Here is a 24,908-nt window from a genome sequence, read left to right as displayed (position 1 = left end):
ATTCTGAAATTGTTTATTAGCTCATTGAATGTGAGCGACTAGGTTTTGTGTATTTGGGGATCAGTTGAATTCAACTTTTTAATTTATAGCACACCTGCAAACAGTGCACAAGAGTGTTTGACAATCAAACAAATTCAGAGGAAGCTAGAGAAAGGTTAGGAGAGAAGGAAAATAAGTGGAGGAGAGGAGATGCATACAGAAGAAGGCATCAAAGAGGAGGAGAGGAAAGCAAAGAGAAGACAACATGTAAAAATATTTCTCAGTATCTTGATATTTTTAGTAAGTTTTGTGTCAACACGCTGAAGTGAATTGGATAGTCACAGCCAACACCTCCTATCAGTTAAGGAGAAGAAATACAGCATTAAATTCAGAAAATATTGGATCTACCTGAGTCACTTGGCATATTGTGTTGACACATCAAAAGACAGGAAAGTGTTAGTATGATAGGATGTCAGGTTCTAGGACCTTGCATCAAGAAAGAAAGAAACTTGAATGAAGTGATTTTATTAAATTGTTGTTTACATTTTGCTGTGGATACAGGCAGGACCGGATTAAGGCATAAACTAATTAAGCTACATTTTAGGGCCTCGCAAGGGCCTCTAAAAAAGAAAAAGAAAAAAAACGGACTCCATTTCAAATTTTATCAAAATCAGTTGATAACTAAAGGAGATATGGGGAAAATAAGATTCTTTCTAAATATAGACATTTTTGTTCAAATATGACAAAAATATACTCATCTGGGTACACAAATATCCTTACCCTATCCTTCACTAATTGTTCATTATGGACAGGTGGGAGGCCAGGTCTGAGGAAAAAACATAATTGCACTTGTAAAATTAGTATTTCTATGAGTAAGTTTGCTATCAGTCTCCTAAATGCAGTATTTTGTTGGCCAGCTGCTACTGGTAAAATTCTGACCCTGTCTTCATAACTTATTTAAATAAATAAGACAATTGTTGTTCCTAAACTCCTCTATGGATGTGAAACCTGGGTGACCTATCGACAGCCCCTTAAGAGTCTGGAGAGGTACCACCAATTATGCCTCCAGAAGATCCTTTGCATCAAGTGGCAAGATTGCTGCACTAATGCCAGCATCCTCGCTGAAGTCACTAGCATTGAAGCAATGATCTTCATGCACCAACTTCGCTGGGCTGGACATTGTGTGCTGATGCCAGACTCTCACCTTCCAAAACAAGTCCTCTACTCTCAGCTCACCCATGGTCAGAGATCCCGTGGTGGTCAGAGGAAATGCTACAAAGACACACTGAAAGCATATCTTAAGAAAACTGATAAGGACATCACAAGCTGGGAGGAGCAAGCCATCAACCGACCCCAATGGCGCCATATCCTCCATCGGGCAGTGGCCCGCTTCAAGGAGAAGTGCCTTGCCCTCGAAGCTGAAAAGAGAGAGAAGGAAGGAAAACGAAAGAACTTTCTCCCAACAGGCAGCTGGTCTGCCACAAAATGTCTGTACCAACTGCGGGTGGATTTGTGGTTCCAGGATCCGACTCCTGAGTCATCTCAGGACCCATATGTAAATCCGTGGTAGAGATCATCCTCGAATCGAGGGATTGCCCATCATCATCATCATCATCATCAAATAAATAAATAATTGCACTGCCAATAAAATCAGGAAAAATGTGAGGTCGGAGACGACAGTGTTGTGAAACAATCATGCCAAACTCATACTTGTATGAGACTTGTCTTAGGAATGATGTCATGTATAGCATCCCCCTTGGCTGGTAAGAGACGGAAGGCCGCCATCTTTTGTTTATGGGTCCAGCATGCTCAGTCATATAGTGCCTTCACTCCTGTTTTTCTTCGTTTTCTTAAGTGTTAGTGTGTTCTTTCTTCTTTTGATCTGAACGTACGTACAATTGTCTATTTTAGTGCGCATGCTGCTTTCTGCCTCATGTGCTATCCATGCTTCACATGACTGAGTTTTCAGGTGATCATCTTATGGACTTGGGTCGAGTGGATCTTGAGGAGGATAAATTTGTGTTGGCTTCCCTCCGTCAGTTTCGGGAACCTTCGCAGTAAATATCAGAGAGTGCTGATGAAAGGATATGTAGAGGGTTTTGAGAGAAGTGAAGGAAGATTATATATATATATATATATATATATATATATCAATATTCTGAGTACTTGGTGAGCAAGATATTTCAAACTGTGTGTATATATTATTTATAGGCTATTAAAGTCTATAATATTCATTATATTTGCTTGAATGTAGGCTAGTTTTTCTCACTTTCTCAATGCCTGTCTAGAGATTACCAGTCTTTTTTTCTGGTAAATTCGATCTTTTGCACATATAGCTTGTTATCACTTTGTGTGTTTGAGGTGTTTGCTTGCAATTAATTAGTGGTCCTGGGGGAGACAGAGGATAGAGAAGCGAACGTGAAGAATGATAGCTTTCCTTGCAGCATTTTCTAGGCAGACATCTGCCCTAAGCATTCTCTGCATCAAAAGTGACAAAGTCCGTAGCTTAACTTTTGAGGACATCATCAATGACTTTGCTCTCCAAAAATCACAATAGAAAATGTTTTAAATTTCAGTGTTAAAATTAATGCGATGTGCAAACAGACATACTGTAGGTTGTACTGCTTCCATTAAGTAAGCTGGTCTGTGTAACTGTAACTGCTTTTCTTTGCCATGGATATAAAGTTTTCGTTAGATGAAAATATGTTAATTTGAAACCATTTTATAATGCAAACAGGCATATTGCAAGATGTGTTTTAGTTAGATTATTATTCTATTTCTACAACTTTGCCTTTGTATATATACAAATATAAAGCTTTCATGTTTATATATTCAATGTCCTTTCTGTGAAAATAATAAATTAATTTTTTTATGGTATGGGGCCTCTTATATTTGACATAGTTTAGGGTCTCAGAATGTCATAATCCGGCCCTGGATACAGGTTGTATATATATATTTATACAGAGCAATAAATAAGACAGCTGTGAGTTTTACACCTGCAATAAAATGATTGAAATATATATGTAAAAGAAATTGCATACACCATACATTCCACCACATCCAAGAGTTACTACTTTTTCTTCAGATAGACAGTTATGCAAAATGCTTTGTTAAAATTAACAGAATATAAATATAAATTGCTAATCATGAAATATTTTATATGAGACCTTAATATTGTATACTGGTTCTTTACACTTCAGGGACTCTTCATTGCTAAATTTTACCTCTTTCTCCCTACCTTTTAAAAAAAATAATGTAGAAAAAATAAGCTCAATTTAGGAGATGAAGAGAGAGTAGAGATCCTCGTGTTTATCCTTTTTAGAATCTGTACAGGACTCAAATACAGTGGTGATGAGTACAATATAAATACCTTGACTGATAGGTAGATAACAGGTAATGTACTTCTAATAGATCATTTATTCCAACATCCTTCATGGTGGCAGTTAGTGTGATTGTATCTGGCTGAAGAACATACTACAGTATCTTCAAATGTTATACTAAAGATGAGGCCAATATTGTCCAACAAAAGCAGATCCATGTGCTGTGATTTATACATCTGTTTACATTAGTATTACCAGCATCACACCATAGTGTTTATTACTATTCTAAATTAGTAATAGTTATTTATTAATAATATAGTGTCATGGATTTGCATGACTTTTTATAGAACAAATAAAGACACAATCCCCAAACAGCTTACAATACAATATGCCTCTAAGACAGTGGTTACCAAACTGGGGTTCGTGAACCCCTGGGGGTTCACGAAGTGTTACAGGGGGTTCTTGGGAAAAAATCCCTAATGGTGGACAGAGCTGTCCATAGGGACCCCGGGAAGCACGGGGCAAGCAGCCCGGAGCCTCTGGACTTCCAAGAGCTAAGCAGATCAAAGCAAGCATATCTATCACACTGAGGAGATTTAAACTTCAAAACTCCTTGTAAGAAATGGAAAGGGAGGTGGATATTTTTTGCTGTTTTTAAAATAAGCAGCTAGTATTGTTTTTAAAATTATTATTATGAACTAGTTTGAGCTTTGTTGTAATGTGCATTGTTTGCCTGGACTGCTCAAGACCTGAATGCTTGTGTAGGAGGAACTCTTTGAGTTGGCTTCTTAAATACCTTTATGCTGTTTCACATCTGATACTCCTTGATGAAACATAGGAGCCTTGTTTTATAACAGGCTTATTCAAAGTGATACAAGCTACGAAAGTGAGATCTTGGAAGAGTGTTGCTGTTTTCATAATGTAATAAAAATACTGTAATGATAAATAATAAATAATAATAAATAGTGTGTAATAAGCATGTCATAAAAACACATTTTATATTTCCAAGATCACTTTTTTTATAATTTATACTCAGGTAAAGTAGAAAATCCCTGGAAATATTCATTTTTAGGAGGGGGTTCGTGAGAATTGACATTTTAGTGAAAGGGGTTCACTGGTTCTTAAAGTTTGGGAACCACTGCTCTAAGACAAGGATGATGCAGAGCCTGTTATTACTTGGGGAGGTGGTTACTGGCTTCACCTTCTACTCATCCCACTCTGCCATCTTTGGAGTGTTTTATATCCCAGGAGTGAATGCACTGAGGGAGCAATCCCTGTGCTCAGTTATAGCCCTTTACTGCACAGGATCACATAGGGAGGGGGCTTCATCTGCCCTTTCACCCATTGAACACCCAAGAGCAGCAGGGCACAGGCTGGCCCCTAAGCTAGTATTAAATATAGTAAGTAACATCAAACTGATATAGTAGCTACATTTTCAGAGTATATCTGCAAAAATGAACATTAAATTGTGCATCTAATTTGCATGACTCATTACAATGATTTCAAGCACGATCACAGGAATGGCATATGTAAATGACCTATTACCCATCCAAAGTCATCTTCATGCTTATTTACTGCAATAATAGGTAAAATATTAAAAATTATGTGTGCAAATAGAGATATATATTTTGTACACACTTGTCCACAACTTTCTTTCTAAAAACATGCCTTAGTATAACTTTAGAGACTGTAATTAGAAGAAAAGATAGGTTATTCACTTTACAGTAAGTTAAATTTATTGGAGATGCCTTTGACCACATGGATTCCACCATAGGTGTGTGTGTCTCATGCACTTGAGCCCAGAATTCTGTATTTAGCAGTGTCCATATGAGCTGTACATTGTTGTGCCCCTACAGTGAGGGCATAAAAAGCAGAGTAGCCCCAACAGCCACTCATTTCCTTCACTAATCTAGAACTCCAGAGAAGGACTCTATATCAGTGAGGTAGGCTGATGGATCATGTAATCCATGTGCGTGAAGACATTGTGAAGCATTGGTGACCAACATTTACCTCTCCAGGAGGTAGGTGATTGGAGGCACCTGATCTAGAAGCTGTAACAGTGCAGTAGTGAATGGTAAACATATAAACCAAACTTCATGTAACTGCCCTACAGATTTTATAAGGTGTTAACTGAGCCCTAATAAAATGTGCCCTAAAGTGAAAGGGAACAGGTAATTTATTCAAAGAGCAGACAACCCTAATGCAGTCTATAACCCATTTAGAAAGTCTTTGAGAGGAAACAGCCTGACCATAAGACTAGTCACGAAGAACCAAAAAAGTATAGGTGATTTACGAAAATGCTGAATTTTAGAAAGATTAAAGGACATAGCTCTAAGAAGATCTAGTTTGTGGAGTTTAACTTCATGATCCTCCTGCAGAGATTAAGGGGGGGAAACCTGGTAGGAGTATAAACTAATTTATATGAGAGTCCAAGACAAGTTTTTGTAACAATTTGGGGTAAGCATCACATGCTTAACTTGTGGAAACATATGAGTCAGACCTTTTATAAATCTAGAAACGGTAAGGTCAGAAATAAAAGTGTGATTGTTCAGAGGCAGATTATATTCTGATATAGCAACCAGGTAGATTCTTACTAAATTAACTGAAAGTCCAGCACATTATAAAATCAATAAATAGTTCAAAATAATTGATACAGAAGAGCTGAGGGGTTGAACATGATTCTGAATACGCCACAAAGAGAAGTATCAGAGGGGTGTGTTTCCCTTTTGCTTGATATAGCCTTCTGGTAGAGGTTTTTCTGCTTCTATTCTAAATCTGTTTTATAGCTGCCAAACAGGATTTGTTCAGAGGCCTCAGCCAACCAGCTTCCATGTTCAGATAAAGCATCAGACATTGGCTTTGGGAAATTATTTCCAGTATGTTCAATGAGGTGGGCTAATTGATAGGTGTTACAGGTTAGAGTACCAGAAATGGTGTGTCCAGGCTGGACCTATTATTATCACATTGACCTTGTTTTGGTGAATCTTTCAAGCAATTCTGGGAATTAATGGAATGATATGAATGCCAAAGGGAGGAGAGAAGGGGTAGAGATCCTCTATGACTGGTCCATGATCTTGACCATGGCCTAAAATGTGTTACCTATAGCCTGATGAGAAGTTGCTGTCACAGTAGATGAAAGAGAACCCCCACCCCTTTCCCTAGAAAAATGAGGAGTTTTCTGTTGGTATTGATATAAGGAAGGTGGAGACCATTGTTTACAGAATGAATGGGTGTGGTTTGCTCATAGGCAAGTTTGATTTCTAGATTTGGGGAGGGGGGGCAAAGGGTGGGAGGATGGGTCCGAATGCATGGGGGTTGAGCAGATGGGGGGAAGCTCCCTGTACAGGGACCCCTCCCTCGGTGGCTGAGGAGTGATGGGGCAGGAAGCGGGAGTTGGGGGGGTGCAGAGCTTCCTCCTACAGGGGGAGGTTCCTGGGCATAGGTCTGATCCGGCGTTGACTGCTCCATGCAGGGGAAGAAGAAGTATTTAAATTTAAAACGATGCTCTGAAGTGTCTCTAGCCTCTGTTTTCCAGACGTTGGGAATGGGCGACAGGGGGATGGATCACTTGATGAATACCTGTTCTGTTCATTCCCTCTGAAGCATCTGGCATTGGCCACAATTGAAGACAGAATACCGGGCTAGATGGACCTTTGGTCTGACCCAATATGGCCGTTTTTAGGTTCAGACCCCCCCCCCTAATCTCAGCCCATGGGTTTGCTTCATCTTCTGAGGTGGCCTGTATAGAGACCAGAACATTGCCTTAGAATTCTTCAGAGAGTGCAGTGCCTCAACTGTTTTAGAGTTAAACAGATCATGGCCATGAAAAGGCAGGTCTTCAATAGTGACCTTAATCTGTTTAGAAATTTCTAATGACTGCAACCAAAATGTTCTTCTTATAGTGACCAAAGTGACCATTGATCTGGCTGCAGTGTCAAAGGCACCCAGTGAGGCTTATGAAGCTGTCTTTGCCACCAATTGGCCTTATGAAGTCACTGTTCTCAGTTCATCTCTGATCTCCTGAGGACGTTTCAGAGATAGTTGCAGAACTTCGTGCCATTGCATAAAATCATTCATATTCATTAATACTTGGTAATTTGCTATATAAATCAGCAAACTAGTAGAAGAGTAATCTTTCCTCCTCAGGAGATCCATCTTCTTGGGCTCTTTATCCTTGGGTGTAGACCTAGGAGGCTCAGGTAATTTAGATTTCTCATGAGCTTCTGTTACCACCAAAGATCCAGATACTGGGTTTGTGAAAAAGTACTCAACCCAACCTCCCTAGGGTGGTTACTTGGTATATGCAATCTGCTCTCTTATATATGGTTGATATAGAAGTCTCTTGTACAATTTCTTGGGTAATTTCAGGGTGTTCACAATTCTTTTAAGGAGGTCTTGGAAGGCCCAGAACTCAACTTTAGTGGATGTATTGTAAAGAGCCACAGTCTTGTTGGGTGATACCAAAGGACTGGGCTGTTCCTCCTTCTCCTCCACAAGGTCTTTCTTCCTCTCCGATAAGAGGTCTTATTCTCCAGATTGTAGTAATTTCTAATGGAAAGACTGAAGGCCCATAGCAGGATTCTTAAGAGGAGGTGATCTTACTCTGGACCTTGATGTAGTGGAATAAGGAGCAGGTGGGGGAAGCTATGGGTTCAAAGGAGACCAATAAGGCCAGGTCTGGATTCCATAAGGAAAGGACTGTAGTGTCACAAAGGTGGGAACCATGTTGTCTGATGTCTGTGGAACATGAGGCTTGTGGTAAGGAAGACTCCTTTCATGGCACTCCTGTGAATTAGTGTGGGTGAGAGGGAAGAGCTGCTAGAGTGGGACTTCTATTGCCATGCAGAGAAGAGGATGCTGATGAGTAAAATTCCTCTAATGGAGGAGCAGATCTCCGTGGAGTAGAAACAGAAGAGGCTCTGATATTAAGCCTTAGAGGGAGATACTAACACCAATGAGAATGAGTGGAAAGAGACGTTAATCTTCAATACTTTATGCTCTGGATGCAGTGGATAAAGGAGACACATCCAGCAGTGGAGATTTTGGTTCAGGAGTGATCATAAGGTCCAAAGATATGAATGCAGCTTTAACAGACAAAGGAAGCAGTACTGATGATGACAATGGTACTGGGATCATTGGTACTAGAAGTGCAGTCTCTTAAGAAGTCTTGTCACAACATATACCAGTAACTCGGAGGCATACGATGATGACCGTGGTACCAAGAATGCAATGTCAGTCACTGAGGAAGTAGAATGCAGTACCAAAAGTAAAAAACACAATCCCCCAGCCTTAGAAAACACAAGGTACCAATGTGATTTTGTAAGAATCAGTTTAGGTAAGTCACCATGATGAAGCTTGCCTTCTTGGCCAGTACCACGAGTGAAATTGGGTGTCAAACCTCACAAAGAGACCTTCGATGTTTTGTGCTGTTGGCAGTAAAAGCTACTGACTGACCTGAGGAGGGCTGGTGAGCAGACTCAGAGTGTTTGCCAGCAGCAGAAGTTTTCATAGTAACAGACTTATCACCTGGAATGACATCCCTTCTTGATGGAGCACCTGATGAAATCGGCTTCACAGCATGAAGACTCAGCTCTTGAAGGGTTATCTCAGAGTGAGACTGTGTGTAATGACCTCCATTAAAAATAATTTGAGACTAACCTCACAAGCCCCCTGTTTTCACTTAGAAAAAGAGTTACAAATAGCACCTTTACTAGGGATGTGTGCCTCTCACAGATTAAATGAGCTCTTTGTATATGCATCATTAGCAGGCACAGCATTCTAACAGGCATGGCACATTTTAAAGCCTGGTGACTTGCCCTCCACCATTGAACCTACTCATTGGTACAAAGGTAAGGCTAAAGAAAAAAATGTGTTGGATTTGTAGTGAATGGGCTTAACTAAAACGTATCAAACACACTACACTAAGACTATTAAACTAACAACAAGCCTAACTGTACAAGTGCAAGAAGCAGGAGGACACTGAGACTCATTCGGTTATGGTCCTGAATTACTGTCCATGGAAGGCTTTTGTTTCCTCTCCCGAGTGCTCTATATCTGGAAGGACATGAAAATACCTGTATAGACTGACTCAGTCACAAGCTATTTTGGAAGACTTGAGCCTTCAGTTGTCATCATTTGCCAAAGTTTAGGCATCTCATCTTGGCTTATCTTGACTGTGTCCACCTACCATCTCTGAATCTGTTCTCAGACTCCAAACCCTTGCTGTCCTTTACAATGTTTGCTTGGAATTGGAGTGGGAAACCAAGAGACGAATTCCCCAGCTGTCCAAGGTGCTGGTAAAGGAGAGGCAGCACAAAACAATTGTGATTTTGTTGGCTGCTTAATGACACTGCTGATGATGTTTTTTCATATCTGACAAGCTTAGTAGTGAGTGCTACCGGGATGTTTTCTGAGATCCCAGAAAAGCTCCCTCAAGGCCCTGTGCTCTGCAACCTTCTCCATATCAGGTTGGCTGCATGATGGGAGTAGAAATGAGTCATTTGTTAAAACAAGATTTCTTCACCAAGGTAACAAAGTATCAGGACAACAGCAGAAAGGTTTCTACTTCTCTCTTTTACTCTTGGATTTGGACGATTCTTATGGTCTGGTGTGGCACCAAGGCATTACTCCTTTGTCTTGCTTGTTCCAGGATATTTAGTATTTCTTTCTTTCCAGTATTCAACAAGAGCCCAGAAGAAGAGTGATTCATACAGCAGTTCCTCAGTGGGACTTTGTCTTTATCCTGCAGGTTTTGATGCAACCCACACATTTGATCTCTAAGGGCAGACTTCATACCTTCAAGATGGTCTTCCTCCCTTCAATGTTCTGAGACAGATCAGTCTTGAACAAGGAGAACTTGAAAAAGAAGATGCCACTATGATTCCAAGTCTGTATTCTCACTCACGCTGACCAGGCTTCAGGCTTGTCCTGAGCTTATAAGATGCCATTTGGCTAGAGAAGTCTCCATCAGTTTACAAAGTGTGTAAGATTGCAGCGTGGTTCTGTCTTCTTTCCTTTATATGTTGTCACCAACTGTGCCTCTCCACTTCTCAGAATGCTTCCTTTGGCTGCAGGGTCCTTCTAGAGGCACAGTAAAGTAACCCTCCGTCCTGGAGAGCCTGCTTACTACATCCACTGTGTGCCCTTTAATCCACTGTTAGAGGATGGGAGGAGAGAGAGGTGCAACAAAGGAAAATTACTTATCAATAATTCAGTTTGTGATTATCTCCACTTCTCCCATCCCACTTCTCCCATCCTACATCTCACCCTTTCTCTTGGTGATGTGTTTGCTGCTTACTTGTTATTTCCCTCACTACTCTTGTACACAGCTTTCTTTCACTATGGCTCTGAAAGTCTTTCTAACTGGAGGAAGTGGGTTCTAAATCTTATGTAATCAGGAATGGGATTCAGAACACTGTATCCTTGATTCCAGTAGCTGGCACCGGTCTATCCTGTAAACCATTGTCATAAAATGGGAGAAGAGGAGACCATAATAAATAGCATTACTGGTAAGGATTAGCCCTTTTTGATGGTTTTGTTTTTTTACACAATCAGAATGGATTTTAGTTAAGTGATGTATGCCGTATACAGTAACATAAACAACCAAATCCGGTGCCACATATATGATAAATAAATCATGCCTGTGGAGCTCATGGAAACAGAACAACAAGGTCTATTTTATATCTAGATTATTTTCCTAAACTGTGAGGCAAGTATCAAGTATGTGACCTTCCCCCGCCCCTCAGCTTGCCTTCTCTTCTCCCTTCCCTTCCAACTGTCTCCTCTTTCTCGTCCCCTGTCACAGACACACAAGTTTCTCATTTGCTGTCTTCCTCTAACCCCTCCATGTGCCCCAGTGACCCCATTCTATCTCATCTCCTAATCTCCTTCATGCCCATTTTCATTCCATATTTTACTCTTCTCCTTAATCTTGCATTCACAATACAAACATGATTTAGTTATTCCCATATTAAAAAAAAAAAAAAGCCCTTGACTGCATTTGCCTCTCCAGCTATCACCCTGTCTCCCTTTCCTTTCTAATCTCATTGAATGTATTGTTTATAATCACTGTCTGGAGTTTCTATTCTCCAGTTTCACCCTAAACTGTCTCCAATCCAGCTTCCACCCATTGCATTCCATTTAAACCACTCTCACCAAAGTTTCTAATGACCTCTTCCTAGACAAAGCTCAGAACCAGTACTCCACCCTTATCCTCCTTGACTTGTCAGCAACCTTCAGCACAGTCAACCAAGTTCTCCTTCTAAAAATCTTTTCCTTCCTTGACTTCTGTGACTCTGTCCTCTCTTGGTTCTGCTCTTATCATTATAATTATTTCTTCAGTATATTCTCTGGAGGAGCCTCCTCATCCCACATCCAACCTTCTGTGCAGGCTCCACAGAGCTCTGTTCTTGGTCCCATTCTCTTTTCCCTCTACACCTCATCCATGGGTAATGTCAACTGCAAATATAAATTCAACTATCATTTCTATGCTGACGACACACAAATCTACCACTCTGCTCCAGACTTGTCTCCTTCAGTACAAACTAAACTCTCAGACTCTCTGATATCTACTTGTGGAGGTATAGCCATCAGCTCAACTTCAATGTGGTTAAAAGAGAGCTCATAATCTTCCCCCAAGCCCTATTCCAAGGCACCCTTTCCTAATCACAGTGTACAACACCACCATCCTGCCTGTCACTCAAGCCCATAGCCTGGGTGTCATCTTTCACTTGTACCTTTCTCTAGGTCCTCTATCCAAGCTATGTCTAAAGCTTGTTAATTCTTTCTGCATATCATTTCTATGATATGGCCTTTATTACCCATTCACACTCTAAAACTCTTGCCCAGATTCTCATCACATCTCGATTTCTACAATATTCTTTTATCCGGCCTTGGCAAATACAAACTTGTCCCACTCGTATCCATTCAGAATGCTGCTGCAAAGAAACATTCTCCCAGCCCATTGTTTTGACCATGTCACCCCTCTTTTTTGAATGCCTCCACTGTCTCCCCCTTCTCTATCATATCAAACATAAGGTATTGTCTTAACTTTTAAGGCCCTTCCTGACCTATCTGCACCCACCTATCATCTCACATTCACTATTGAAATATAGACTACCACCACCATGCCAGCCTCTATTGCCCACTTGCTATTTTCTTAAACAAGCACCATCATGCTTTCTCCTATGCTGCCACTCACACTTGAGAGGAGCTCCCCATAAACATCTACAAAGCTACTTCATTATACTCCTTCAAATCCCTCCTTAGAACTCTCCTCTATCATGATGCCTACAAAAAACTTGATAACAGCTAGGCTGCTGAAGTTACTAAGACACTGCCTATCATGCTGATCAGTAATTCTCATTGCTTCCTTGTACTCCTCTAACTATTTGTATCCATCTATTCTCTTTTGTCTTACACTTTAGGGTAGGGACTGTCTTTTTGTTCTGTCTTTTTACAGCACCTAGCACATGGGATCTTAGTCCTTGATTAGGGGTCTTAGTCACAATGTTAAGTAATAAATAATGTTAATAATAATTAATAAAAATGAGCCAATGAAAACCCCATTCCAGTCTCGTTTTTTGGTTGTTTACTTTTGATAGCCATCTGTATATTTTATTGTTTTTTTTCTGTACTGTTTGTTTCCACCTTTCATTTGTTTTTTCTTTGTTTTATTATTCACCTTTTCCATATCCTTTAATTTATGTCAGCATTCAGGGACTGTGCCAGACAGTTTCCTGGTATGTTTGGTAATCCTTCAGGAGACATGTTTGTAAATCTAACACACACAATTGTTAAAATGCATATAATGTATTATGAAATATTGGGGAAAAAATCAGAACATAGATACCAGCAGATGTAAAGAGATCCCTCCTGACAGAGAGACAAAAGATTAAAGAAAAACTGACCAACAGGAGACTAGTTGAATCAGAGACAAAATTTAGATAATAAACTATGGGCTTGTCTAAACAGGGAAAAGCCTGCAGTAGCTGGTGCAGAGTTGCTAGTGTGCACTAACTACTCCAACGCAACTCCCTCTGTGGACACACTTACTGCACACTAAAAGTGTCTTTGTGTGCATTAGCTTAATGCACTTTAGAAGTGTACTAAGCTAAACCACCTGAGGGCACTCTTAGTGTACAGTAAGAGTGTTCACATGGAGAGTTAGGATGGAGCAGTTAGTGCGATTAAAATTCACACCTTTGCTTAGTGTGCACTAGTTTCCTTGTGTAGACAAGCCCTTAAAGACATTTAAGATCAGTGTCATTCTTTGTCATCTATAAGAGATGATAAATATCAATATGTACAATGTGAATCTCATGGGTGATGTTTTAAAATTAAAAGTTAAAAGAACTGGTGGAGGGGTGGGGGAATTATATACACTTGGCTGAATAAAACTACTCTTGAATTGAAGGTAAATATATTGTCTGAGGAATTTACACTTTATTTCCTTTAATAACATTGCATGCCAACAAATTGCTAGACTTGCCAGTTTATCTCTTTTGACTAATGGGCATGTTAGGGTAGTAATCATTTGACCTGACTTGAATTTTGCATTCCAAAAAAAAAAAAGAAAAAAGAAATGAATATTTGATTCTTCATGTTCGACCCAAAGAGGGGCTTGTGGTTCTTTAGGGTTCTCGGTGAAGGACTGAGTTGAATGACCCAGGACGAGGGGAAATGGATACAACTCAATTTTATTATATGATGATAATTATAATAAAACATTAATGTTATGAATTCTTATTAACTTGCTACTATACTATGTAACAGATTTTAAACAACTATAATTACTATGTAACTAAATTTGTAACACTTGCAATTATTATGTAACTAACTTTAAAACACTTACAAGATAAGGGAAAGGAAACACATTAACAATTGATGCCTTTTTCAGTCTAACCACAGTATGGGGTAACAAGCAAAGTAACCACAAACAAAGCAATGATAGTTAACTAATTACTTACAACCATGCAGATAACAGCCAGATGGGAGAGCATATACATAATGAGTTCGAGCCGGCTATACGACACACACTCAGGCTGGATTCGGGAGCGGGAGGGTCAAGCCCAAGTTGATCAGACCTGGACTGGCCGTGACGTAGATTTGTTTTCGGGACACCTCTAATTGCTATACAGGGGCGACTAAATATATAGGGTTTTCTTTTTGGAAGTGAATGTGGCACACGTTGATTGGTTTTTTAGTGCCCCATTGTCTTCCCCTTATTAGGAAGAACAATACAATACGGAAACTGCAGAAATGGCTTTTTGTGTGGTAACACTAGGGACACGTCCTTCATAAGTTTCCTGTGATAAGCACTATGCCCTAATAAGGTCGTGCAGTCTATTGGGCCTCTTTTCTGGCTTCAGGTCCACTGCAGGATTGCGAAGCGGCCTGGCCAAAACGAATGGGGGAGGGTATAAGCTGTATTAACACTTCAGAACTCAGTTGGAAGGGACAAGCCAAATTTTCAAATATAAGAGTTTAAGTAGAACACATGTACACACATCTGGGTGGTAAACATTACACATCTGGGTGGTCACATCAGCACTTGGGTACATATGGTCTACTTGATTGTAAACTCATTGGGGTAAGGAGTGTCTTGAGATCTTTGTTTTGTATATTCTTATTATTAGCTTGTTTTATAAATCGGAGTGCTGAGTTCGGATCCAGTCCTGTTCCTCTATCTGTTAATGGGAGTTTTACCATTGGCTGCATTGAGTGAAGGATCACCACATTTAGTGCATAAGTACAATATGATTTAAAGACACCAAAAATTGAAAAAATGATGCCGAAGTCTTCATTTATACCTCTGAAACATAGTAAAGGTTGTAAAAAGTCAAAAGGTGTATTCATTTTTTTTCTTTTTCTTTCTTTTTTTTTTTTTTTTAGCACAATGTCCAGCAAATGAAATCCGTACAGAATCATCTGGAGTGATCCTCAGTCCAGGTTACCCAGGCAACTACCCCAATTCTCAGACCTGCTCCTGGACTATTAAAGTCGAACCAAGCTATAACATCTCTATTTTTGTAGAAATGTTTCAGAGTGAAAAACAGTTTGATGAATTGGAAATATTTGATGGTAAGAGTTATTTAACTATCATCTGAATGCAAACAATGAATATAGATATGAGACAACTCAATTTCCAGAATGCTGGTGCCATCAGACAATGATATGTTTGGAATGTCCAAATGACTATTCTGCTTCACATCTAAACTTTGGTACCCAGTGTTGTTTTCAATTACAGTATTTTTGAAAAAGCAGCTGATTAGTTTTGTTAGGCCTGTCCTATTAGATTAATGTAAAAAATGGAAACCTGAGTGGACAGTTTAATATCTCTTTAAAGAAATTTGATAAATGATTATATGGTTTCATTGTGAACCTAGCTTTTGAAAAAAAAAAAGTGTGCCATTCGATTCCCATAAATTTTACCATAGATTATTGCCACCTGAGTTTAGATAATAGTTTAGATAGAGAGCTGTTTTACTATTCTTGGGCCAAATCCTGTGCTGAGAAATCACATGCAACTCTTGCAAATCACATGTGGGCATCTGAGCACAGAATTTAGCACGTTATCTTTGTAATGTTGCCATTCCTGGTGAGGCAATTCTCTTGGATTGAAATACCATATGTTTATATTCATAGAATTATTTAGGGTCCAAGTGCTCTCTAATTAGACATCCAGTCCATTCTCTTTATATTGGAGCAGAATGTGTATCATGAGTCTTGAGTACATCTAATAAAGATGATTTCACAGCCCTTCATTACCTTATTCTATTGGCTGGTCTCATAACATTTTCCTCTCGTTTCTAAACTAATTTTTTCCTGCTGCAGTTTAAAATGATTACTACTTATTCTGTTGTCATTGACTAATGAGAGCAATTGGTCCAAAACCACATCATAACATACTTTTATGTATTTGGAGACTATTATCATGTCTACCCTTATTAAGCAAGAAGACTGCATGGTACAACTGATTAATGTACACTTTGGGCATATTTTCATCATGTTACCAGGATACCCAAAAGGATATTAATCATTATCAAATGGTTTGAAGTGTCTTGTTGTAAATATAATTTGGACACTCTTTTTTCCTTTATCAATTGATCTTTTAATATCTACAGTTATAAAAATATTCATTAGCAATCTACAGTGGTTTATTATAAAAACAAAATGTTGCAATCTTTTCAAATTGCCAGTTTTCTCTCTATAAGCTTCCCTGGCTCTGAGAGGTCAAAGAAGTAATTAGTGGGGGGAAAGCTATTAAGATTCTCCCTGTCTCCTCACTACTCAGCACACATCTTCCAGATTAGAGAACAGCCACAGCTTTCCCTGGAACTTCCCCAGTGGCTTGAGCAATGTGTTTGTTTTCTTTTTTAAAAAAAATACTATTTAGATTGCTTAATGCTCCTGGTGTAATTCTTTCTTATTTACTCATGCATTAAGTTTTAATTGAATCCAAGTATTGGTACTAAATCTAGGGGAAGAGTTAATATAGTTACCAATCACCAGTCTTAGACACATTTTCTAGCATATCTTTTGTGATGTAAAATCGCTTTTGACTAAATTCATCTCTGGTTTAACTCCACTGAAGTCAGTGGAGTTATAGCAGGGATGATTTGGGATCATTTTCTTTCATTAAAGCTCTAGTTGGAGTATTAGAAGCATCAAGCTTAGCTCAAAAGTCTTTGTCACTAGTCTGTATCTCATTACAGAAGAGCTACAATTTTTTTTTTTTAATTAACATTCACGTTTCCTGATTCTAAAGGTTCTTCTGGGCAAAACCCTTTGTTGGTTTCTTTAAGTGGAAATCATACTGGACAACTAAACTTCACAAGCAGAAATAATCAGCTATATCTTCGCTGGTCAACTGACCATGCAACCAGTAAGAAGGGATTCAAGATACGTTACTCAGGTTAGTAACTGTTATATGCTTAGATTAAATTATACTTTGTTTATACAAAGTAATCAGTAACACTTTAAGACTTAAAATATTCACATCTAGTTGGCTGTAACTGACTGCTTCTCTGAAAATAGTAAATCTTGCATGATATAGTTGTCGCATTCCAGGGTACAGTCCAGACTAGCAAGGGGTTGTATCACCACCTGCCCTACAATCTTTGGTGCCTCTCAATGCTTTTCTGCTGTAGCTCCCAACCTGGGCCCCTCATAAATAACCATCCAGCATGCAGCTCACACCAAGTGTCTGTGTATAGCTGCAACCAGCCAGCAACATTCTGGTCACACTCTGGCTTCCACCAGCCATGGTTACCATTTGCAGGGTGACTCCAAGACACTCCCATTTCTGAATTTTCCCACACAAAGGATGTTCTGCACTGTCCAGCCTCACCTGGACAGTTCAGATAATAGATACCCATTGCCCTTGTTAAGGGGTCAATATTTAACAATTTGATTCTTAACTGGAGTTACCCAAACAGTTGAGTTTAAACATAACACTGAATTAGTTTTGTTTAAAAATAAAATAAGTTTATTTAACTACAAAGAGGGAGATTTTAAGTGATAATTGGACAGTATAAGGCATTGAAGTCAGAAATGGTTATAAGAGAAGTAAAGATTAAATGATTTATAGTACCTAAAACTTAACAAACTAGACCTAGTTCGATCTAAAATCCTTCCCACGTGGGGGTTCCCAGCAACAGGGCTGACCAAATCATCTGATCAGGATCCCCTCCCAAAGTTCCTTTGTCTTCTTAGGAGAGAGAGGGAGAGAGAACCTGTGTTGTTTTTGCCTTCATTTTATAATGACCGCACCACACCTAAAGTGTGTGTGTGGGGGGGCACATTGTGCAGGCTTGCTGGAGGAATGCAGTAGTGCTTTATGGCGGGAAGGAGGGAGCGTGGCACAAGGTCAGACTGCTGCAAAAAGGTGGGTGGGGGTCAGCTTTGCAGCACTGACTCACCCCCTGGGAATGTAATGGTGGAAGGCTTTAAAGGTGCAAGCCCTGACGTTGGAAACCCTTTTCTCCACACAGCAGGCTTTGGGCTGCTATACAAAAGGCCATTGGAAGATGGGAACTCGACTGGGTCTGGGGAGGTTAGGCAGCCAAGCTAATTGCTGGTGCCTCCTTGTGGCGGATGTCCAGTACATGTACTCTGTAGGGAAGGCATCCAGTGACCAGATAAATGGCCTGGTAAAGCACTTAAAAAGGAGGTGCTGGTTAAAGGAAAGGAACGGTGTGGGGTTTGGGGCTCGTATGGTTGGAATGGCAGGGAGACAAACTCCCTTTTGGATAGCCCACCTTACCCCTCCTATGAGAGGAGGGGGTGGATAATAAGATCCTGGCAATGGATTTGCTGGAGGGACCTGGATGGAAAAAGAGGGGGAGCTGGTAAAAGCCCCCCATGTATGATAAGGTTCTGCCAATAGATGTGCTGGATGGACTTTGCTGGAAAAGAGGGGGAGCTGGTGGAACCCCCCGGGTGATTACAGAATAAACATGGGGTTACCTGTACTGTACACTTGTATCTGCCGGGTAGTCCCAGACATCTAATAATAAAGTTGCAGCCTGATTAAATCCATATCAAGTGTCTCCTATAATTCTTTCAGTATAGCCAGACAATCCAGTCACCCTTTGAAATGCATTTTCCGAGGGTTATCCCTAAAGTTCCTTCCCGCTATTAGGACAGAGACATGGAGTCTTGTGGTGAAAGAGGTTTCATGTGGTTTTTTTTGATCGGTGATTGCCAGTCAGCTTTGAAGACATCTGGCTAGAAGTGTTAGCTTGTCTTTTGTCTTTAAGAAACTGGTTTACCCCCATCCCAGACTTGTCTGGTAAACATACTTCAGTCATAATTTCAGCTTATGTTTGTAACTTTACATATAATGTTGCTACATACACTTCACCATGATATTATTGACCAGTGAGTTATTAGTTTTCAAATGATACTTCACAAGGCATATTTTGTACAACAATTACAATAGTGTGTAGAGTATGAATACAGGGTGCATTCGGTCACAATAGTACTTTCATCTGAGGATCTCAAAGTGCTTTACTGACGAGGGTAAGTAGTAATATCCTAATTTTACAGATCAAGAAAGTGAGGCAGAGAGAGAGAGAGAGAGAGAAAGAAAAAAAGTATCTGTTCTTTGCTGTCTGAATACATTGTATGTAAAACGTGATGTAAATTACAAGATGATGATTCACAGAGTTATGAGATAAAGGGGTATTGAATTATAACATTAGCAAAAATACCAGTTGAACAAATCCTGAACAAAAATGATGTGCTTGTCCTAAAAGGTATTGAAACATAACAGGGCTGAGGGAAGGAATCCTAAGCCACAGTAGTTAGATCACCATGTCACCTATGTAGCTAGCTAATGGGTATGGGGTGAATAGTGGATGAGCTCTGCTGCTACTTTCCTCTACAGGGTTTTTGTCATATAGATCTGAACTGTGGGGCAATCCTTCCCCCAGAGTCTGGCTTGACTGGGTACTGAGTAGCTATTATTCAGTGGTGGTTATTGGGGAGGATTACAGTCAATGAGAAACTGGATCTGAGTCAAGAGTGTGCCCTTGTTGCTAAGAAGGCTAATGGCATTTTGGGCTGCATTAGTAGGAGCATTGCCAGCAGATCGAGGAAAGTGATTATTCCCCTCTATTTGACACTGGTGGAGCCACATCTGGAGTATTGTGTCCAGTTTTTGGGCCCCCCACTACAGAAAATATGTGGTCCAATTGGAGAGAATTCAGCAGAGGGCAACAAAAATGATTAGAGGGCTGGGGCACAAGACTTATGAGGATAGGTTGAGAGAACTGGGCTTATTTAGTCTACAGAATTGAAGAATGAGGTGGGATTTGATAGCAGCTTTCAATTACCTGAAGGGGGGTTCCAAAAAAGATAGAGCTCAGCTGTTCTCAGTGGTGGCAGATGAAAGAACAAGAAGCAATGGTCTCAAGTTGCAGTGGGGAGCTCTAGGTTGGATATTAGGAAAAACTATTTCACTAGGAGGGTGGTGAAGCACTGGTGTGGGTTACCTAGGAAGGTGGTGGAATTTCCATCCTTAGAGGTTTTTAAGGCCCGGCTTGACAAAGCCTGGCTGGGATGATTTAGTTGGGGATTGGTCCTTCTTTGAGCAGGGGGTTGGACTAGATGACCTCCTGAGGTCTCTTCCAACCCTATTCTTCTATGATTCTATGATCACTTAACAAGCCACAGAACTGCTGTGCTGACATTCACCAAAGGCTGCTTCAGCCCACTGGTTCCTCTACAACAAGGGGCACAGGAAGGAAGGATCTCCATAGCAGTAGTTACTTGCCCCCGGCCCAGGCCCGCCGACAGCAATTCTGGGCCCCAGGGCAGAAGTGTGAATGGGCCCCCCCCCACGCACAAGCTGCGCCCGTGTGGTCCACCTGACATTTGGACGGTGCTGCGCCTGTGCTGGCTGGTGCCCAGTGAGCTGCTGGCTGCATTACTGTGCGCGCTCTTCCGGCATGGCAGGGTTTCCTACATGCCCGCCCAGTAGGGTTGCCAGCTGTCTAATCGTGCAAACCCAAAGACCTTTGCCCTGCCCCTACCCCTGCCCCAGCCCTGCCCCCGCCCCACCTCGCCCCTTCTCTGATGCTGGGATTTACAAAATGACCTAAGGGATTTTGACACTCAATTCAAATTAATTTTATTTGGGAATTTTGCATCTAAATCCCTGGGGCAGCATTGAAAATCTCAGCCTAAATGTTTTAAATGATCCAGCAAGAGATTATATTATGTGAAAGAAAATGTATGATCTTGCAAATGCAGACCAGTGTATACCCATGCTGCTGCTGTCCATGCATTGGTTGACTGGTGATGTGTCATAGAGCATTGCAGTATGATAAGCCAGGCAGTCATTTTCCTGGTTGAGACAAGATGGGTGAGGTGATATCTTTTATTGAACCAACTTCTGTTGGTGAGAGATGTGATGGGTTGCTCCCCCCCCCCCCCCCCCATTAAGATGCCACATGATGAGCTGAGATACCACTGAGCCCACCTGTTCTGCCAGCATGGACCCCCTTTTTACCTGTCTTGCTGAGCCAGAGTCTTAAGCATCCTCCAGCATGCACACAGGCAGGGCCACACCCAACTCAGAATGACACAGACACTGAGATCAGCTCTGGGAAGACTTAAGGGAGTTGCCCCAGGATTCAGGTGCCCACCTCCCTTGGAGTGCAGACCCAAAGATATATTATGAAATCTGCCTCGTCCCTCAATGTGGAGAAAGGTATGCACAGCCTCTTACCCCTCCCTCCCCCCCGAATTATGAATTGCACAAACTGGATTATATTATAATCAAGAAATGTTTATTAACTATAAAAGGTAGATTTTAAGTGGTTGAAGAGGTAGCATACAGAACAAAGTAGATTACTAAACAAATAAAATGAAACATGCGAACTAAGGTGGGGTGCGGGCTCTAGGCTGGGGCAGGAGTTGGGGTGCAGGATGAGGTCAAGGGGTCGGTGCTTACCTCGGGTGGTTCCTGAAAGCGACCAGCCCACCCCTCTGGCAGTAGCTCCTATGTGGGGGGCCCAAGGGGTCTCCACTCACCTCTGCCCGCAGGCACCCCCCCACACACAGCTCCTATTGGCCACAGTTCTTGGACAATGGGAGCTGCGGAATCAGCACTCGGGCTGGGGGCAGCGCACGGAGACCCCCTCCCCAGGGGCCGCAGGGACGTGCTGGCCACTTTCAGGAGCGGCACAGAGGAAGGGCGGGAAGGAAAAGTGCCCTTTTAAATCACCCAGGCCCCTGGGCAGTTGCCACCTTTGCCCCCTCTTCCCCCCATCGGCGGGTCTGCCATGGCCCAACCATGCCATGTCCTTCATACCTAAATTTGAACTGCTGCACAGGGGCTCTATGCAGGGAATGTGAACCAACTGAATAGTCTGCAAAATCCTGCCCTCCAGTTTTTTAGTGGAATAAGGGTAGTTCCATTGCCAATGATGTCACTGTAACAATGAAGGCTCGAACAAGATTTGCCACTGTGTGTGGATCCATTGGCCTTGTCACCATTTATGGGATAAAATAAACCTCCCCCTTCCCACACACACACATTCGGCTCTAGACACTCACCACAGAGATCATTTATGCAGCATCCATGGGGAGGAAAAGTCTTTCTGAACTGATTATTGTACTACCTATGTCACTGAAACATATTGTTTTTGCTGTGTTTGAGCCATATATGGTTGTGTATCTCTCAAGGTTTTCAATGACTAACAAAAACATTTTCTTTTTCACTTCAGAAAATATTTTATTGAGAGCCAGATTGTCCCCTGTTTGAGTGCACAGGGACATAGATTCAGGAAGCCTTCCTCCTGCCTCACAGTGCCAACTTCTAACCCCAAAGAAAGTAAAAAAAAGCAAGGCTGAGCTTTCAGTGCTATTTGAGACTAAAGAAAAGGAACAACTGGGGAGGATTTCTCTGTTGTGGGAGGGGAAAGAGCCCCAAATTTGTCACCTCATTGATTTTATTTGAGAAATGATAAATTATTTTGTGTCTGTGCGATATTAGAGAGAAAGAGTGAGTGTAGGGAAGGAGATATTGTCACAGGCAGATTATGGAAAATCTTGAAAGGCAGCTGCACTGGCCTGCAGCTTGAGACCTCAGGTATTATTACTCACAAGTTAGACCACTTATAGCTTTGGCTCAACTCTTCTCTCTCCCCCCCCTCCCCCCCGAGTTTAGTTCTTGCTTCTAGGTGTTTCCCAGTGTCTCTTTGGGTGGGGAGGCAGAGGAGAACCTCGATGATGTCACTCCCCTGCCTTATATAGCTCTTGTGTAAGGTGGGAACCCTTGGTCTTCCAGTGGAAAAATACTGACATTCCAATGTGGGGGTCCCGTACTAGGTCACTTGGACCCATATCTCTTCAGGGCTATGGCAGCGATTGCTCTCAGGCTGTCTGATGTGTCCACAGGAAGACTAAACCCTTTCACAGTCCATTGTCTTTGCTAATGGGCCATCAGCCCTGTCTGGCTTTTTCATTGTTGTACCTGAGGGGCTAGTTGGGGGTGACACCCAAAGTAACACATTTGAAATACAGCTACATAGTCAATATTCCTAACTCCAGATACAGAAATGATACATGCCTACAAAATGGGTAATCACATTCAGTAAATCATAACTTTCCAATGATATCTTACACGAGCCATCTTGCATAAAGTATATCTCAGTTATGCCATATGCATATCATAAGCATATTTCCATAAAGAATATGGAGTGTAATGTCACAAGAGACACAAGTTTTCAAGCCCCACAGAGCTCTTCTTCAGGTCTTGGAAAGGTACTCCCAGAGTTACAGCAAAATGCAAGGTGGAACAGATTGTTTAGCATAAGTAGTTAGCACATACTGCAATGAACCATTTAAGGTAGAGTGGCCTGTAAACACCTCTGCAGTCATAGGACAAAAAGAGGGGGTTAGTGGGCTACAGATCTTGGCAATAAACCATAACCCACTAACCCATTCTTTTTGTCTTATGACTGCAGAGATGTTAATGGGCCATTCTACCTTGAATAGCCCCTGTGACCAGGGGATGGGGGGGGGGGGGCAAGCAGGAGGAAGGGAGGGAAAGATACTCGCCTCTCATGAGTGGTTCCTACCAGCTAGGTGCAATCCTGCACTCTCTCTTTTGTATGTTCTCAGAGCCCCCTGTTGGCAGTTGCCTTCATCAGGCAGGCCTTCAGCAGCTTAGCCCACCAGCTAAGTCACACAAAGACACAGGAAGGAACCCTTTCCAGGATAATACAACCCAACAAAAAATTGGCCTTCTCAAATTCTTCAGCCCTGTCTCCTGGCCTATTTAAACTCTAGCCCCTGTCTTGGGCTCCAAAACAAATCGTGTCCCCTTCTCGGGACTTTGGCCACTCTGCCAGTTGCCAGTGGGGGAACACGGGCCTGCCCATTACTCTGGGTCTCAAGCCAGAAACCCTACAAGTAGCAGCCATGTGCTGCTTTCTTTGCTAGTTGCTACTGCTGCATTCCCTGGGCTGCTTCCCACTCTGTCCCATCACATTCTTGGGTTCGCTGTCTGCTCCCTGTTTAAGCAGGGTCTCTACTAGGCCTCCTTGACTAGAGAGTTTCTCAGTCTCTGTCCTGATTTCTCAGGGTCTTCCCTCAGGCCTCTTTGCCTGGAGAGCTTGTAACTGTCTCTGCCCCCTTTCAGTCAGGGTTCTCTCTCCAAGCCTCTCCACCTGGAAAACTTCACAGTCCTATCCCTGCTTGAGTAGGGTTTCTCTCCAGTCTCTTTACCCATGGAATCTCACAATCTTCCACTCCTTCTTTACCTTTCTGGTCCCAGCCAGTGACTGCCCTGCTCAGGCCCCGTATCTCCCTTTAAGTGAGCCAGCTGAACTCTGATTGGCTTCCCTGTAGCCTTTCTAGGAAGGTCGGGAGGACCCACCTTCACTGCTCTTTTTCCTGGAGCTCGGTGTAGTAGGACTGCAGGGCCTCCAGCAGGGAGCATCAAAGGGCCTGGTACACCCTGTCACAGTCGTTTACAATATGTGCTAACTACTTATGCTAAACAATTTGTTCCACCTTGCATTTTGCTGTGATGCTGAGAGTACCTTTCTGAAACCTGAAGAAGAGCTCTGTGTGGCTTGAAAGCTTGTCTCTCTC

At 41.6% G+C, this 24,908-nt stretch overlaps 1 protein-coding gene across 1 annotated transcript in view; it reads left to right on the top strand.

The window, feature by feature from the left end:
- CSMD1 (CUB and Sushi multiple domains 1) overlaps positions 1 to 24,908 on the top strand; it is a 1,638,713-nt gene that overhangs the window by 1,447,008 nt on the left and 166,797 nt on the right. Inside the window, exons 47-48 of the mRNA XM_065401391.1 lie at positions 15,192 to 15,380; positions 17,068 to 17,214. Coding sequence (XP_065257463.1) covers positions 15,192 to 15,380; positions 17,068 to 17,214 — 336 coding nt within the window. The remainder of the gene's footprint in view (positions 1 to 15,191; positions 15,381 to 17,067; positions 17,215 to 24,908) is intronic.

The sequence above is a fragment of the Emys orbicularis genome, chromosome 3 (assembly GCF_028017835.1).
Source record: "Emys orbicularis isolate rEmyOrb1 chromosome 3, rEmyOrb1.hap1, whole genome shotgun sequence".
Taxonomy (NCBI): Eukaryota; Metazoa; Chordata; order Testudines; family Emydidae; genus Emys; species Emys orbicularis.
This window is presented reverse-complemented; position numbering and strand designations above follow the sequence as displayed.